At 37.6% G+C, this 19373-nt stretch overlaps 1 protein-coding gene across 1 annotated transcript in view; it reads left to right on the top strand.

Moving 5' to 3' along the window:
- sntb1 (syntrophin, basic 1) overlaps positions 1-9840 on the top strand; it is a 32344-nt gene extending 22504 nt beyond the window's left edge. The window contains exons 7-8 of the mRNA XM_067510903.1: positions 4931-5160; positions 7754-9840. Of these exons, the coding sequence (XP_067367004.1) occupies positions 4931-5160; positions 7754-7846 (323 nt within the window). The 3' untranslated portion in view covers positions 7847-9840. The remainder of the gene's footprint in view (positions 1-4930; positions 5161-7753) is intronic.
- Positions 9841-19373: the final 9533 nt, after the last annotated feature.

The following is a 19373-nucleotide window of genomic DNA, read 5'->3' as shown; positions in this document are numbered from 1 at the left end:
GTATATATGCACTGGACTTTCACATCCCCTAAGGTGGATCCAGGTTTGTATTATAAGTTTGCAACCACATGGAAGACATGGTCAAAATGCTTACTATATATAGAAAGGAATGCTGTGTATGTGTGTGTGTGTGTGTGTGTGTGTGTGTGTGTGTGTGTGTGTTTCTGTGTTTGTGTCTGTTTCTGTGTTTGTGTGTGTGTGCATGCGTGGATGATGTTTGGCTTTAAGTATTGGTCGTCCAGGGAATTCCAGCAGAATATCCCACTCCGCTCGCTCTGTGCCTCCCTCCCTCTTCAAGCACAAAATGTCCTGGGAACTGCACTTCTCCCCCCATGATGACACCATTCAAGATTAACCTTTACTTCCAACTCCATTCAATGTTAATCCTTCAGCAATGATACATAACCTCAACTCTGCATCCTCATTCTGCAAACGTTCCTAAATTGTATCTGGACTCACGGACCCAAGTTTACATATTATGCTGTGACTAGCATAGCGAGGCTTCTTTCATGCTTGCAGTTTGATTTAAGTGTTACACTCCAAGGTGTGGGATACTAATGAGATTTGGGATGTCATTGTGATTATCCTGTGTCAATGTTACAGGGATGTTTAGATATTTAAACCCATGACAAAACAGTCTAGACTGGAAAAAGCTGCTAAATATTGACATGTTGTTCCTTTAAAGCAGCAGTGAGATTGAGTTTTTGATTTCTTTGTTTTGTTTTTTTGACCACTTGGGCACAACAGAAACACACTGATGTAAGTAGATATAGAACAACATTAACTTTCATTTGCAGGTATGTTTTAACTGATGATTGAAGTCTAATATATGTTGTTTGTTTGTGTTCCTACCAACTCCGGAGGGAAATATGTGGATCTTCTAACTTTTCCTGTTTGCAGTTTGTTGTGGAGAGACAGCATATAGCAAGTTTTTAGAATTTCTTTGTTAAAAAAACAGCATAATAATTAAAGCTGCAGCCCTTCAGTTAGAACTCTGTAGACTATTTGGAATCATGGGACACTTTTAATCAGCATGTAGTGTAGTGATTTCCAAACAATAGCTTCTGAAATATTAAATATTTGAGTCTAGACCACTATCCACAGAGCCATGCTGCTACCATGGCTAAAAATGTTTCTCACAGCAGCTTTAATTTTGTGTAACAGTGATTCGAGACACAGGCCAACAAATGGTGAGAACGACAATAGTTTTGAATGTTGCTCACTATTGAATTTCTCTCTAAACTATGTCCCATAACTTCTGAAACAGATTGACGTTAGCACTAAACCCTCTTCATCTTATAGTTGAAGCAGGGAAGTCATTTACACTTTCCTGAGGAGTGTGATTTTGCATAAAAAGTGCATTCAGTCATTTTTCAGCATTTGCCACTTGAGGAGTCGTTGTGCTGACCTTGTCAGCTTATCATCTGCGTAACATTGTAATAAATCATTGTGATGGTTTATTCACTGTCAAGGCTTGTGATAAAGATGCGCTCTGATGATAGATTAACTCTCAATAACTCACTGGGCAGCAGGCCATTCTTAGAAGGATTTTAAAGGGGAAAGTAATTTGTTCGCCTCCAAAATCAAATTTCACCAGCACTTGGCCCGCTGTCATTTCTTATTATTATATCGAAGGTGACCTCTACTTTTCAGAGGTAATATTGATATTTTGAGGAATTAGCAAAATAATGCACTTTATAGATTCACAGTGTCAAGGGTAAACCCTGTCTCTGTCTACTGCTCCTACTGTCTCACCTTACTGTAATGAACTGTGATGTTTTAATTCATATAAACACATGAGGCCAACAGTTGGCCAAGTTTTTGTTTTGTGTTACACCCTTTGAACTTTTTTCCCTTTTTTTTATGCAATGCTATACAGCTTCTAAGAACAAACTTGGATTTAAAGCGTAATTTGATGAACGGTTTCTGCTGTTCAAAGTCAGTAATCCTACTTCTCACCTTCTCATTATTTTTGTTGTCAAAGGTGACAGCTGCATAGCTTGTTAAATTATCCTAGAGGTCGATTGAGTCTCCTTAATGAACCGGTAGTCTAATCACTTGGAGCAATTTTTACCTCAGTGGTTTTGGAAAATTAACCCATTAACCTGCTGTGACAGTAAAATTTAAGCACAGTGGGATGCATTTCTAAAATATGAAGAGCTTAATCTGCTGCTAGTGTCATGTCTAAGTTTTAAACAAATTACTGTAAAAACCAAGTTTCTGTCCCTTAATAACCTTTTAACCTTTTCATCCTTTGCCTCTTGGTGTCTCTCTCTCTCTCTCTCTCTCTCTCTCTCTCTCTCTCGGTTATCACTCTGTGCCCGTCCTTCCCTCTTTCTGTCTTTCCCACTCACCGTCAGGTGAGGGAAGGGCTTTTGTTGCAGCCTGAAAAGCCTCTTTGTCTTTCTGTTTGCTTGTGTGTATTCTGGTGGGAAACTCCGCTCACCCCACAGATCAAGGCACTCAGGTAAACGAGCAGAACTTCAGGTCTAATTTTTGTTCCTGCACGACAAATACTCTTTGCCCCATTTAAGACTGTTATACCATTAGGGAGCCTTTGTCCTTCCACATTGTATATACATTAGTAGAATATTATTACACGTTATGAGATTAATATTTTATTATGAATGGGATGTCTTAAGGGTTCTGGTTATATTACACTGTGTATTTGACTGTGTTTGCCTCATTTTTCTATTTGATTTCGTTTGAAATGACTTCCTAAAGTTGTAAGCAACAGTTGATAAGGAAAGGAAAGATAACTGTAACAGAAACCAGTGAGCTGCAATAGTAAAACTGCTATTGCATCAAATGTATCAGCAGTAGAGAGTAGTATCGATGGATAAGACTAGACACTGCTGGTAAGCAAAGCAGCCGGTGACTGAAACAGCTGATGCCATCGCCTAAAGTAATAAATACACCTACCAAATGTCTGCTGCTAGTTGGTTCTGAACCTACTATAATTTGACTTGTCTTTGTGTCAGTGTCTCTAATTGTGAAAAGGTTTTTTCAGAGTGCTTTTCATGAGTTTCTCTCTGCCAACACAACAGTGAGGAAACTATGGTACACTTCCATACATACATACAATCACATTCACACAGTCCATTTAGCATTCACCCACAACAGTTCAAGAATTGTGTTTGATCATTGTCAGAGGTGTGTGTGAGTGTGTGCCCGTGTGTGTGTGTGTGTGTGTGTGTGCATGCGCCAGCTTTGGTTACACAATGTCCTTTTAATAAATAACTGGATAAGGATAGATTTTATTTGCGTAGGGTGATTAGCATCGGCTGAAAATGTGGTTTAATAGACGGTTCGATGACATAAAAGAGGCTGAAGCAGGCCACAGAGAAGCTAGTGCTACAGAGAACCTTTCTGTCAAGACACTAAAAAAAGAGGCAAATGCAGCAAGCTCACATTGTGTGGAGATGAGACGGGGTTGTCATTATGGAAGAGTAAAGTGATACCTAAGTTGAGAGAATAGAGTAAGGTAGTACACTCAGTTTTCATGACGTATGTTTTGAAGAGACAGGACAAACAGCGGGGGGGGCCTTACATGACAAGAACAGTCAGTTCCTAAAATGTGGTAAATCGTAATGTGTTATTTAGGTAAATATGATTTGATGATATGATATGATGATTTAGGTTGATATGATCACTATTGATTTGTTTGAATTAAAAAAAGAAAAAACTGAAAAAGTTGTATATTATGAAATGTGTAAAGTAATGTAATTATAACATTTCAACTTATTAAAATTACATTAGAAATGTAGTTGAGTAAAAACTAAAGATATTTGCTGTTCTACATAGTGTAATAAAAGTCAAAGTAGCAATAATTAAATCTACTTTAAGTAAAGTACAGATACAGTACTTGAAAAATGTTCTTAAGTACTGTTACTTTCTACCACTAGTGGGGCCCCTTCAAGCTACTGTATGACGTGTTATCGTCTGCACAATTAAATTAAAACCTCTTTGTGGTCACCAGGAACAAACGTAGGAGGGAAAATGATTGGAGGGGTTAGTCTGGTGGTGCCTGAATAGGTTTATTTTCCTGGGGCCACTGAGATCACCACAATCAGCAACAAACAAACAAGATATTTTTACATTAGAAAAATTATAGAAATACACCATTTTTTTGTCTGAACAGTTTATAAAACTAGTACTTTCTGAGAAATGTGTCCATATATATGTTTATTCTACCCTGGTTGATATAAATTAGAAAACCTCTCTGTATTTTAAGAGAATCCAAGTCTTATTATCACAAGAGTTGAGAAAATGTAATTTGTTGCAGGGCATTACTTTCAGCTCTGTGCCCCTAATAAACTGAGAGAGTAAAAGCCTTCAAAACAGTAAGAGCAGGAAAATACAGCCAAAAGTATCTTATTCCAAAGGTGCTTTATTCAGTTGCATCTGGACTTCATGTAGTTATTTTACGTCTCATCTGAAAGTCATCTTCAGTTCTAAATCCAGGTTGTGGAGACACCTGGATTTAAAATTCTGTGGAGTCATCAGGTCACAGAGTCAGGAGAACTGAGTAAACCTGACAGGGCTGGGTAGATCATGTCAACATCACTCATTCTATTTGTTAACATTGGAAATTAAAACATTTTGTACAAACATTCAACCTATTAACATAAAACATTTATCATTCTGAATGGTCCCTCTAGTTGGAGCCAGCCCTTGGCACTGAACTCATTACACAATAGAAAAGTTAGGAGGACAGGAGGTTTTCCAAGGACAGGGATGACATACATTTAAAATGTATACTGTGGACTTCAAACACAATGTGATTTGCATTCTGACCTGTACTGTAAATCTTGTTTATGCCATTTTCATATTATTAATGCACAGAAATAGGACTTGAACAGGAAGATTTGTTCACAAACTTCTTGTTAACAATCAAAAATGATAAATATCCTCTTTGCCTGTCTCCCAGGTTGTCTGTATCGAGGTCAAGAGTGCCGGCTGGTGATACACTATGAGCACGGCTTCTCTGTGCTGGCCGACTCCAAACTGGCAGAAGTGGAGAATGAAGAGGAGAGAGAAGATCGCACACCTTCCAGGCCCAAAGCACTGCTCTCCTACCCCTTTGAAAAACTAAAGATGTCCTCGGATGATGGAGTTCGCATGCTCTTACTTGACTTTGGAGGGAGAGAGGGGGAGATTGTGAGTGGTTTTATTTTATTAAGTTTTGTCACACACAATGTAACAAGACATGCTCTGACTGGAGCTCAGTTGTCCTTTGTGGGAAAAGTAATAGTGTTTCTGCTCACACCACCAAAAATTCTAACTTTGATTCAAATAATTGTCATTTTCCAAATGAATGTTTTACGTATAAATTGCCAAACATTAATAATTTTAAATCATATTGGCATATTTTTAACAATTAAAAAGCACCAAATGTAACCCTTGAATTAATCATTTCTATGTATCTTCATACATAGAATGACTACGTACAAACACTGCCGCTGCAGTTACCCAGTATGCTTTTGCCTATAATTTTTCACCATGGTTCACTAGGATTTTGTGTTACTATTGGGGACGTCTCAGATTCAGATTGAATGTTGCAGTATAAGTCAACATAAAGCCATTTTTTCCTCATTAATTAACACGGTCCAAACTATTTATTTATTATTAATTTCCTGTTTTGAATTAAAACATTCCTCTCTTGCTTTTAGAAATACATTAATCATTTCACTTTCAAGTTCTTGCTTTACAAGTGATGGAAAATAACACCCAATATCAGGCTTACTTTGCTGTGGTCATGTACAACTGGCAGTAAATAGAACAAGTTCATACCCACCCTCAGGGGGTTTCAGTAGGCCTTTTGGGAAATGAAGCAAAACACAAACAGGAGTACAAGTATATAAGACAGGCAGAGGGGAAAGTGGTACACCAAAAAGTAAATTACAGCACTTGATCAGAAAATAACTCCTGAAATAAAAACTTCACGCTTGCGCAGAGATCTTACAAGGTGAGGGTGTTTGAAAGCACAGTTTTCTTTCAAAATTGCCTGTCACTTACTGTACGAGCTTCAATCTGTTCTCAACAGCTCATTGTATGGCAGTCCAGTTGATTTGTGTTTCAGGGGCAACCTTGTGAAGCAATCAGCATCGATTGATCTTTTTACCTGAAAACGACGAAACACAACCACTTCTGCCACCAAAATGTTTGTCATTCCTGTGTTAAAGGTTTCAGTTTTTGCCTTTTGGATCTCATTTAACAATACTGATTATTGGTATTGGTGTCAGGAGGATGAGCTCCAGCGGCTCTTTCATTACTTTACCTCCTCCGGGCACTTTTGCAAGCTGATTTACCTAAAAAAAACAACACTGAGGTGCTCATCATTCATAAAGCCTTAGCACTGTGATTTAGTGTATGCACAAAAGTAAAGCCAGAGTGAACAATAAAATATTTACTCTGTAGGCTTATAAAATTCAGAAATTGGAAGCTGACATGTTTCCAAGTCTTCTCCATCCGTCTGCATAACAGTCCACATGCAGCTCCGTATAAAACTTCTGCCAGATACACTCATGTTTGACTGCTCCGTTTATGCTGAAGGCAAATAAGCAAAGCCTTGGGCGCTTTGATTCAAAAGCCTCTGTTGGCTATGTTAGCAGAACAGATTTTGGTGTCTGATATCTGAGTCCCAGCACAGTCATAGATGAGGGTTTATAAAAAATCCCGAGGCACTTTTGGTTGTGGATGATAGCTCAATAGCTTAGCATTCAAAAGTAGAATCAGCTGGGGCTTTTATTTATTTATTTTATTTATGGTGTTGACTTTTATGTCGTTTTTTTGGCAAAAAGTATGCATGTCTAATTTTTTCACACTGACAGTTTATCTCACCATACAGAAACTGTTATGCTGCTTGCATTGAGCCAAACCATTAGTTGTGTAGTATGCAAAAAGTATACACACACTTCTGCTGTGGTTGATGATAAAGGCAAAGAGAAGAACAAATAAGAAAAATACCTAGTGACACTAGCAGCTCTGTGAAGCTGAACTAAATGTAGCAACAAAGTTTTAGGCTAAACACTCACAATGGCGGTGATAATGTGCTAGTGCTCGGCAGGTGGGATGTTTACCTTCCGCACCATTTTAGTTAAAGCTACAAAATGCAGTTTTGAGAGTACGAGTCCCACCTCCCTGCTCTAACTACTCTGCTGCACTCTGCCAAGCTTCACTATGCTCTTCCCATCACTTCAGGTAGTTGTCAGAAAATTGCACTAAATGAGAAACTATAGGACTTAACAATATAGCTCTTTTCTTTCAGTCCTGATGTGTAGATGTGTACTCCTGTTTCATTAGTCTAGTTTACCCACCTAAACAGTAGATTACGTGTGAATTTATAGGCTGATTCTCCCTATAGGCCTGAGTCAGTACTGACAAAATCACCTGCTGTTGATTAAGGCAAAGAACAGAGCTCTGTTCACAGTGTATCAGGGTGTGTGTGTGTGTGCGTGCGTGTGCATTTATGTGTGTGTTCACAGTTTATTGTTGCTCCAGCTAGGGCTTTCTAATCCTTGCCTCATGGGGAACTGTTGACTGTGAATTTAGTTTTAAATATATGTTTATGGTTTTATCTGCTTATGTACAAACCTTCCCTTCTCACCTCGTCTTCTAGCTGTCATCCCTCCTGTTTTGATGACTTCTCACATCTTTTAATGAGACTTGCTCCTCTTTATCTTGATAAGGTTTTGCATTATGCTCTCTTGTTAAAAGAAAATTTGAATTGTTGTTTCCTCTCTTTCTCCAGCAACTGGACCTCCACTCGTGCCCAAAGCCGATTGTCTTCATCCTCCACTCCTTCCTGTCTGCCAAAGTCTCCCGCTTGGGTTTGGTGGCCTGACAGCCTTTCTGAAGGGTCCTTTAACTTCCTTTAAAAACTGAAATCTACATTGTTTCCTCACCTACCTGCAGGCAACATGCAATACACTACATCAAACTCCTTCAGTCGGGGACCCAAGCTGAGTGAATGTAGCCTCTCTTTGGAACTTGACCTTTTTTGGGCCTCCAAGTTAAGTAAGCACTGGAAAAAGCAATCCAGATTGGTTTTGCTTTGAATGAAATTTTCTTTTGACTGACAGGTTTTTGCAGACAAACCCTCCCTTTAAAGGCCACATGGACTGAAAGGCTGATTGAAGAATCACAAAGGAAAACATGGACTGGACTAGTCGCAGAGGGCTGATATATTCTGTATTGGACATTACTGTCACGTCCAGGAAGGTTGGAAGGACTGGACAAGTGCAGCAAGGGGTTGAGATTAATTCACTTTTAATTCAATCAAACTGTAATGGCAAATCGCCTTCTATTACCATTTATATAATTTATTAACCATTAGCTCTGAAAGGACAATCTGAATTTCCCTTGTCATTTTTCTTTCACAAACACTCAACAGACTGTGGAAAAACTTTGCACATTTGTCTTTGTTACTGTCCCCTCAGACGTCTGGTTAGCCATGTCAGCATTCATCATTAAAACCGGGAAGCACAATCAACTGTACACCAGCCCACCATGTGACGGCTCACCCAAATGTCACAGTATTCTTCTAACAGGATGCATATTTAGTCAGGCCAGGTTTGAGAAGCTGGTGGTCAAAGTATATCCGTGTTTGTCTGATTTGATGTTATTTAAGCTCCAATGACCTCAAACAAACACTGTCTTCAATTACATGAATGTTATTTGGTATTTTGGTTTATTTGGTAATTAGAATATTGTGTCACATGAATAGAATTTAGGCCCAACATATTAAAAACCAGAGATCAAAAATCATCAAGCATAAGGTGACTGTGAATTCTCTACCTTATGAAACTGGAGCCAGTAGCTTAGCTCAGCGTAAAGACTGGCAGTGTCGTGGGGACCTGTCCAAACAAAATCCACCTACCAGCATCAAGCTCATCATTAACATGTTGTATCTTGTTTGTTTAATCAGTGCTGTGCCAGTAGCCGGATTTTCCAACTTCTTTAAGCTATAAACATAACCTGCCAAGATAGTTGCAAATAATGCAAATGCAAATAAATGTATTTCCTTATAATATTGGAAATATTTCTTAAAGAATCTCATGTCTTGTCATACATGGTGATGCTGTTAAAGGCTACCTTCTTCGTTTCCGGCTGCACATTCATGCTTGTAATCCTAATTTACCAACTAAAATCTTTCTTTGATGAACTGATCATGAAAAACTGCAATTGTGTTCTGCCAAATCTATAATTTCACATATATACGTTGCAAATTAAGACACACTGACATCAAGTAATATTTATCAGTCATTGTAGCAAGGTAGCCACCACAGGAGTCCTTAGTTGTGTGTTAGTCCTGCAGCAGCCAGTGCAGGTCATTATTTGTGTCTCTGACTTGGCTGGCAGCCAGGTCTCTCCCTGTGCCTTCAGATGACTGAGAAAAAAAACAAACATTTGAATTGTGAAAGAAATTAATCACAGAGATTACAGGATGGGCGTAGGGTAACGACGTGAATTCTTTGATGGCTCCTTTTCGTTTTGAGAAGAGAAGTGTTGAAGCAGTAGTAATTTAGTTTCTTTCCTATATATCTTAACATACGTTTTCAGTGACCGTCTACATACTGAATTTGAGACATGTTTCACACTAACTAATCCTAGAATCTGTTTTGTTGATTTTAAAAACATAGTGGAGACATTATAATGCAAGAATCGAGCATTTACTGATGATCAAATGTAGAACTGCTCTTTGAAGGAAAGCTGCTTTCATATGTAGAATAATCTACATATAATCTGATGCCTTTGGCAGCTACTGTACTCTCACTCAGAACATTATGGTGATGCTTAGTTTTTAAACAGTGCACATAAATCATGTATTTAACAAAAGTGACACTAGTTTTTCTTTATTGTCTTCACTTTTTATTTATTTAACACCAGGTACAAATGAACAGGATACTGCTTGGGAAATAATTAGCAACGTTCGCTTCATTCAGTATTTAAATGATATTTGCAAATTGTGGTTCAGATGTATTATTATTAGTAGGATATTATTCCCTCCTTCGATCAGCAGTTTTAAAATGACTCAACACAACTCTGCTGTACAGATACACATTTTCTACATCAACAAGCATCATTTGATGTATGAATTAACTGCTTATTAGTGACAGTTCGGCTTAATTTGGGAAGTGTTTTATTGTCCAGCTAAGGAAACTCCACACAGAAAGGCTGCAGCTGGCTGGGAATTTGAACTGAGGACCTTCTAGCTGTCGGGCAGCAGTCCTAACAATAGCTTTATAAACACACTATAAGCCTAATAATATACAGTGTATTATTTCCAAAAAGGCGTTTTTTAATTTGACTTTAAAACCTTTTAAATCATTTGACACCCAACTGGCCAACCAAGGAAAAACATTTCTAGATCTTCTCCTGGATCTTGTGTGTAATTGAGTTGTGGGTAAGATAGGAAACATTCTCTCTATTTCTAATGCACAAACAGATGCACACATATGGATGGACATTGAATGGTTAAGAGTTGCGATCTCAGATACAGTAATAATATGTTGACATTCTGTTTACCAGCAGCTTTTCCCACTTCTTTGTGTTTATCACGGTTTCCCTGCTGTTGATGCCATTATTGAATCAAATCATTCTCACAGTGGGAGACTAAATGCCTGAAGACAGCAACTGTTGCATCATATATAGCATCAATTAACAATCAACCACAGACTTTGTCACAAATAGTGTGTGTGTGTAAGTGTGGCATAATTAATGGTCAAAGGCACAGAGGTAGTTTTCCTGCACTAAAAGTTTTATTTGTTTGTTTGCATTTGTGTGTGAAGGGGGTCTGAATGAATAGTAGCTTTTCTCTCATCTCAGTCTTTTAAATTTCTCATTTGCCACATGCGTGTGTGTGTGTGTGTATGTGTGTGTGTGTGTGTGTGTGTGTCATTCTAATGGATGACCTGTACAATTCTATGTCTAAAGTGTGAATTTGAATCAAAATTCTGTGCAGTGGGCAACAGATTCCTGGGATGAACATCTATTAATGATTTATAGAAATGGGTACTTTAACGTTTCACATTGTGATCACATGCTCGAGGTCTTACACCAAACCTTTGTCTGGATGCGGTGTGGTCTATAAATCTCCCACACTAGCTGCAACAACACAGTGTAAGTTGTCTATTTGTTTAGATAAATGTTACTTCCTAGGGACTGGGAGTAGTCACGTGACCCAGTAGCAATCGGTGTCCACATCAAGCTCACTGATAGCAGGGGAATGCAGGTGCCTCACAGTGGTAGTTGAATAACAATCCAGCTTGAGTCCTTCTCATGAATACTGGTACATTTGTTTTTGTTTATAAGCTGTAGTTGTTACTGACCCAGAAAAAAAGTGTCAGAAGCCAAAGAATGATGTTGACTGACATGTCAGAATATTACAGTTTTATTAGATTTTATTGTTTCTGCGTAGTTTCATTTATTTTCATGTTGAAGAGTAAGACTATAAGCACTATGACACTACAATCCCAGTTTCTGTTATAATCTTGTCCAATGTATTGTGTGTTAACCGTGAACAAACTAAGTCATTTTTATTTTGTAGTTTTTGTAGTTTGCGTTTCAGCTTTGACAAGATTCTTTGACATTCTGAGACATTTAGGTTAGGTGAAAAAGCTGTGTTATCAGTCTGAATAACCCTTTCACAAAATTGTTTACATAAATTAATTACATGATGGATAATGGAAATTAATCTATTTTTTTTATCTGCAAGCCTCAAAAACTTCACCCATTCCTGATGTGAGCTTGCACAAATCATCATACAAATTGTCCATATTTATGTAGCAGGGCAAATGCAAGGTCTTTACATCTGTGCCATGTAATAGGTACTTCAAGAACTGACATCCACTCCAACTAGAATTATTAATATTATCGCTGTTGTTTGTCTTCATGAACAAGTCAACTTGCACTTTCTATGCATTTCTGTCCAGACTCTCATACTTATGTATGAGCCCACGTGGTAAATTGTGCCACATGTAATCAATTTTCCTTCAGGCAATTCTGAAGCACTGACAAGCATAGAATGGACATAAGGCCACAGTGACTTTGACCTTTTACTACTAAAATCTAATCAGTTTGTCTTTCATTCCCAATGGATATTTGTGCCAAATTTGAAAAAAAAAAAAAAAAAATTCTTCAACAGCATTCTTGTGCTGTTGTGTTCAAAAGAAAAGATGGTCATGAGGTCATTGAGTCCTTGACCCCTGACCTCCAAAATCTCATCAGTTTGTCCACTTTCTTTAACAATCAGGGCCCTGAGTTATTTATTTTGATTTAGTTCTCTAATAAATCTGATTAGTTCAATATTTTAAGCCTTGGACTTTAGAAACTGTATTTTTTAGCCAAATACTATCAGACCAGTATGTATCTGAGTGTACAGACCCTTTAATAGCCTTTAAAGCATGACAGTACATCTTTAACTGGCACTGATTAACAAAAAGGAAACAATAGCTGATGCTGTTCGTTGAAAGTGTAACAAGGAAACAAACAGCATCAAGGTTTGTAAAAATGTCCTTGCATAGTCTGATCAGTGCCCAAACCTGAATCCTGTTGAAAATTTCCATGTGGCAATCTGCACTGAGTAAATCAAACTGGAAAAATCATTTTATTGTTGTGCTTGTGTGCAAAAAGCTCCGAGCTGTTTTGAAAACAGTGCTAGTGCTGGCAACAGTGCCACACAATGCACATGAAGTGTATAGACACTTAAAATCTTCTCCTCTGACAGGAACTTTTCAAGTGTGTAGATGTTTAATTTAAGAAATTTTGCCTTTCCTGGAGAGTTTTTGCTAGTTTTAAAAGTACCTATGGAATTATAGACCATAGTTTATATCAAATGTTATATCTGAGCTGATAAATTAGAAATAAGTGGTTCCTGGTGTGTGGTAAGACTGGATGAGCGCATTCACAATTAATCTGTGAGACAAAAGCAAATTACGCTGTGCAAGAGAAAGAATCTGGGTCATTTCTTCACTCTGTCCCTGTTATCATGAATGGTGAATAGGCAAGAGAAGGACGAGGAACCTTTTCAGCAACACAACTTTGTGCAAACACACACTAGAGGATGCATCCTCTTACATTAGAGGACAGACAGAGGAATGTTTGTGGAGTGACCCTGTGACCTTACGAGGGCTCTACTTCAAGCTCTGTTACTCTCAATACCAACTGCCCACACGTACCCTATACACATTCTGAAACTACTGCATGAACTCCCACTGACTTTACACAAACGTTCACGTCTCTGGCAGCAAAAGGGAAACTCTGTCTCCCCCTTTCTTTTTCTCTCCCTAACACACAGAAATGCAATGTACTAGTCCCTTGGAACATGATGATAAAAGAAATGTGGGGTGAGGAAATAGTGTTTGTGTGAGACAAAGGAATGCTTCAGGACGCCACTGCCAAGTTCCTACAATACCCCTGAATGTACCCCCATCTCTCTCACACGCACTGTGTGTCTGCTCTGTTCCATGAACCTGTACTCTGAGAACAGAAATGCTTTGCTTTCTTGCACATGTGAATGGACCTCATTGTTATTCTGTTTTGTCACTGGCAGTCTGAAGTGGTGATTATTCTGTTATGTTTAATACCACTAATACATTTTGTCCACTCAGGAGTATTATCACCAGTGCAGGATTTCAGCTGGGCCTGTGTGCAGCATCCTAACTAGCAGTGTCTGGGACAATGGACAGGTAAGATCGGGCTTTGTTGGCTGGTTCCATTTTGGATCTAGTTTCAAGTAAGTACAATACCTGAATCCACTGAGATCCACAGCCAAACAATTCATTAAAGAATTCCTAAATACAGTTAAAACAACCAATGGTGTTAACTAAAATTTGTTTTGGTATCGCTCTGAGTAAAATAAATAATAATACATTTTTACCTAAACAGAGACAACAGAGGATTAAAGGGGATTTTAATTTGGTTATTGGATTTGAATATAGTTTCAAATGCAAATAAGAAAAATGCTATCAAACTCGTTGTGTGCAGGGATCTTGTGCTGTACATTTCTGCACATTATCATAGTACAAGCAAGTTTTATTCTTCTCTCTGTGTATGTGCTTCACAGAGTCTACTGTCTCTAGTACATCAACAAAATGTAGCTTTGAAGCACCCAGCTGTTCGAGAACACATGAGAAGTGAGAAGAGCAGCGAGCCTGTACAAGAAGTATCAGTAAGCTGTGTTTGTATGAGTTGCACTAGAACTGAAGTATTAAACAGCATCACGAGCAGCATATACCGCTACAATAAGTCCAGAGAGGAAAATGTGTCAGTCTGTGTACTGAATTACTTAAAGCTAAACGTACTCAAGAGAGTCTTCACCACTGTTTAATGTCAAAAAGCTTTAGTTTAAATGGTTGGCAGCAAATTGGTAAGTGTGAGGGTTTGTCTGTCTCAGGATTTTTTAATGCAACATAGTTGTTTCCTGGAATCATACGAGTACGAAACAGTGTAAGTATGAATCATAATAAACTTCGTATTGAGCACTCAATTTTTCCTGGCTACGTGTCCAAAGTTGCTCCTAGGGGATCGTGCGGGCACCTTGTGTTTGTGTATGTGTAAACATTGTAAAGCCGTTTGGATAAAGGGCTATAATAGCAGACCATTTACTGTTTTGGACCATCAGTAAATCCTCACATGTAACATACTACAAGGAAATCTGGTCTGCTCTAGTTTACTTTTGCATGATCAGTATTAAAGGCCTAGTCAAAACGTGTATGCTAATGACATGTGGGAGTGGAGGAAACATCAAACAAAACCTTACAGATAGATCTGATCTGATCTGAAACAAACTGAAAGTGGTAACAAGCACATGCAGGAGAAACAGGACGACAAAATTGCAAAGCAGGTCAACACTGTCACTTTCATGGTAATAAGATACGTAAGCAATGTGCTTTAAAAGAGGCTTTCAGATGACAGAGTGTAGAAAATAAATTATTGAGTTTAAAGCTGAACTAATCAGTATCTCTATATTAACAAATAAAATGACTACGTGGAAGTATTGTTTGTATAGTGAGAAATCGATTGAGAACATTTACCAGCACTACATTTTCTGTCTACAAAAGATCTTTTTGCTTTTTATGTAATTTCCAACCACAGCAGACCAAGATGATTCCATTGTACACTGGTCCTCTCCAGTATACAACTTAAACAGTTAGTGATTAGCCGGTGTGTAGGGGAGGCTGTAGAGATTTTATATTGATTTTTCCCGTGACAATTTATATAAATGCTAATTTCATTTAAATGATTTAAACATGAAATTTTAAGATTTGTCTTTAACCAGTGAGGTTTTGGTGTAAACAGTGTACTGCTGCTGACTTCAAATTTCTACTTTTTCTAAATTATTTCATATACTTCTTTCATCGGGAGTTTTTGTTAAACCTGTAAACAAAACATCACATTACATCAAGATGTTAAGTCTGTTTAAAAGTGTTAAATGAATTCAGGGATGTTATTATTTTTTGATTATTCCTAGCTACTGTTAAAACACGACTGACATGAACAGAAATATTTTTCCATACAATCATGAAGTTGTGTTAAATCTCCAGTAGATCTTAAGATCCATCACTAAACATAAAGATAGAGCCACCAAGGAGACAGAAAGAGTCCCACCAAAATTGGAAACAGGGAGAAAACTGATAAGTTTAGCATGGCTCTATGAAGCATAACATGCTGCTGCATTACACTTTGCTTTTTGTATTAAAATGAGATGGAACTGTGAGGTTGTTCCCGTGTTTATGTATGACAAGATGCAGTAATCATATTCTGGCGTAAATGTTTTATTTAATGTACACACGGTACAAGTTTTCCTTGTAGGGGAAGTGACAAAGCATGTTTTCCAAAGGATGAATTTAATAGCCAATAAAAACAAACAAAACATCTTTAATTTGTGTGGTAGAAGCTGGCAACATGCTGTTTGGTTACAGTTAGTCCTGTATCATGTCTCCGAATAAAATTTTGGCACAGATTCTGTCTGGGTGCATGTGCAGGCTGGATGGCAATTATGCTTGTAATTTTAGCTTAATGGCTCGTTTTCATCAAGTTTCATAGAGCGTTTGCTCTGTGTGTATTTCTGCACTGCAGTTATTGTCCCCAAAATGAGAAGTGTCACACACTGCTGCACCTGTACAAAGTCAGCTCCCTAACCATACAGTACACGCACACACACACACACACTGTGGCTCGTCTCTTCAGCACTAATTACTGTTCTATAAAATGTTCAATCCAACACTCATTGTCAGCTTCTTTCTCTTGGGACTTTAGTTTGTCTCATTACTGTTCCAGTGAAGATGCCACCACATGATCAGTCACCATGTAGTGGTTTTTATGCACGAGGTCAAACACCAACATGGCAGCCAAAAAACCCTACAGCATAGTAAACTCTTCTGATAATAATGCAGGAAGCATCAGTTTATACCCAAATGTGTACCGTTACATTCAGTCCCAGCGCTGAGTTTTACGATGCCGCTTAGATTGTTTTAATGTAACCAAAATGATGCATCGTCGACCTTCACAGAAACATGCAATAACATTTTAGAACATGTGGGAGATTTGGGGGGTTAATATAAGATTTCCCACTAAGTGTCTGAACACTGCTAATTCTAAAGCATGCGTATTTAGATGTTACATGAATAAATTATTATGAAAGGTTTATAAGGGCCATGAATCCCCTACGAGTTGTTGTATTCAAATTTGGGGTTATGTTAATGGTTTGAGGAAGTTTACTCAGGGTGGCACATGCTGGCTGTGGGCTTGGTTTCGATAAAATGTACTATATCCGCTAAGATTACTATTTCTTAGAAATACAGTGGTATAGCAGAAATGCAGTACAATATGAATGGTTTGTTGTTTAAGGAGATATATATATATATATATATATATATATATATATATATATATATATATATAATGTTGAAATCACTGTCATTATTTAATGTATTAATGTAAAACTGTAGGAATTAGGACTTTAATATTTAAAATTTTAATAAATATATTAAAAAATTAGGTTTTTTCTCCGGTTGTCAAAAGACAGATGCTTTTCTCCTCATGCACAAATACTACAGGGGTGACTGTGGCGCAGGAAGGTGGAGCGAAGGTGGAGCTGGTTCAATCCCCAGCTCCTCCCATCACATGTGAAAGTTTCCTTGAGCAAGACACTGAACCCAACTTAGTTGCTCCCGGTGAGTGTTGGCCAGCTGCACAGCAGCTCCCCCATTGGTGTGTGAATGGGTAAACGAGAAGCAGTGTAAAGCTCCATATAAGTGCCAATAGGTAGAATACTCATTTACAAACAGTGACTGACAGTAACAGTGTGGAAACTAGACTGAAACCAGTTCACACTTTGGGTTTTCTCTCTTCCGTCTTCAGCTGTACAAGTCTGCTTCCGCTTGTTTTTCTTCTTTACTTCATTTTTTCCATCTCTCTATGACTCCAAACATAAACCTTCTGTCCTTATAAAAAGAACTCACATGGCCATTTATAGTATTTATTTTACATGTTGCAATGAGCAGCGGGGACAACAGATGGCCAACTCGTTTAATCTTTGCTGTCTTCATTTAATGGGCCCACAGAACATATCTTTAAATCATTTTGGGTCCTGAGATTAAAACCAAGAAACCACATCTGCTACAGCAACAAAGTTTAAAATTTTGGAAATGTGGGTTGTGAAGTTGTTGTTCCGCAGGTATCTTTAAGCTCCCCTTTTGTCTTCCCTGAAAAGGAGACATTTCTGACATGGTTTTAAACGTATACATTTGGTAGGAATAAGTACTTATGCCAACGAGTATTGTTACAGTTTTTCTTAGTTGCTTTAGTACATTTCTTAAATCAGCCTTAAAATTTACTAAACACCAAGTGTATTTCTCGAAACAACTGAGTAGATTATCTGAAAAGGCCTGTAACTTGATCAAAATCCCTTATTTGTCTCTCAAATGTAAATATTAATATCAGCATACATGTCTGGCCAGACAAGATAGTCAAAATGCTTTGTCATGTTTTCAAAATAACAGTACTTTAAGTATTTGTTTGTTGAAACTAAAGGAAATTAAGATTTTGAAGTGATGAAATGGAAATAGCGGCATGTTTTCTCTATGGTATATATCAACAGAGTTTAACATCACTGTATGTGAGAGATACAAAAGATTGGACAGGATTCACATTTACTGTATTTAATGTCACTGAGATACGACAAAAAGTGTTTCACAGCACTGTATAACAAAAAGGAAACAATAGTCGATGCTGTTTCTTTCCTGTGCTCTGTTTATATACAATATGCGCATGAAGTCCTCTGCTCATACACACAATAAGCTAATATATATATATATATATATATATATATATATATATATATATATATATACATATACACACACACACACACACACACACACACAAACACGTATATATATCTATCTATATCTATATCTATATACATACACACATACATATATGTATATGTGTGTGTGTGTGTGTACTCTGATGTCTCCTCTTCTGCATAGCAGCAGTTTTTTTTCCTTTTCTGGTCATTTTCTTCCAAGTGTTTTGTGTGTGATGCAGTTATATAAAGTCCAGTGTAAACTATATTATCTCTTCTGTCAGCCTGCTGTAATTCATACCAAATGAAGTAATACACTTTTATTATCTTACCCTGATGTTTAGGGATGCTCCTACACATTTGGGTACACAATAATGTCAGGATATGTTGGTTTCATGCCCTGCAATAGTCTTGTCTTTGCTAACGAAATCAGAGATAAATTGTATTTGGATAGCTGAGCAGAAAGTTCCACACAAGAGCTAGACAATGTTTTAGTTAGGAACATGCCACGATTTAAGATTTGCCTGCAAGGAAGCACACAATTATAAAATAACAACACTGAGAATAACGTTTCCTAATAAGTTAAACAGGAAAAAACTCTATAGAACAAAAGGTATGTAGTTATTTAGATTTTTTTTTAAATATCAAGACAAGACACTATAAATTTTTGGTTTATAGCGCAAATTAAGTATCAAAATACAAGCTACTTTTGTAGAGTAGAACGACAAAATACCAGTTTTATGGTAACTTGGCATAGGACTGAACTCTTTCTGGCACAAAATCTGTAGCGAGCTTCTCTTGGAGAAAAGCCAACACGATGCCAGTGGGCATGGAGGATTCTTAGCAGTGTTCCTGATTAGTCTGAACAGAAGACAAAACTAATACAAAACGGACAAATCTGACTGTCAGTGATAATCAGCGCTGCATGTGCTTCAATGCTCGTGGCTTTGTTTTCACTGTCTGAATAACAGCTACCATCCAAACTGGGATGTTAGCTGTCAGCACTGATAATGTAATACATATTTCTTAGAGAACAAGCCCACTGTGAGCACACACACAG

Source organism: Channa argus, chromosome 7 (genome assembly GCF_033026475.1).
Source record: "Channa argus isolate prfri chromosome 7, Channa argus male v1.0, whole genome shotgun sequence".
Classification (NCBI taxonomy): Eukaryota; Metazoa; Chordata; class Actinopteri; order Anabantiformes; family Channidae; genus Channa; species Channa argus.
Note: the sequence above shows the minus strand (reverse complement) of the source record. Positions and strands in the feature narration are given on the sequence as shown.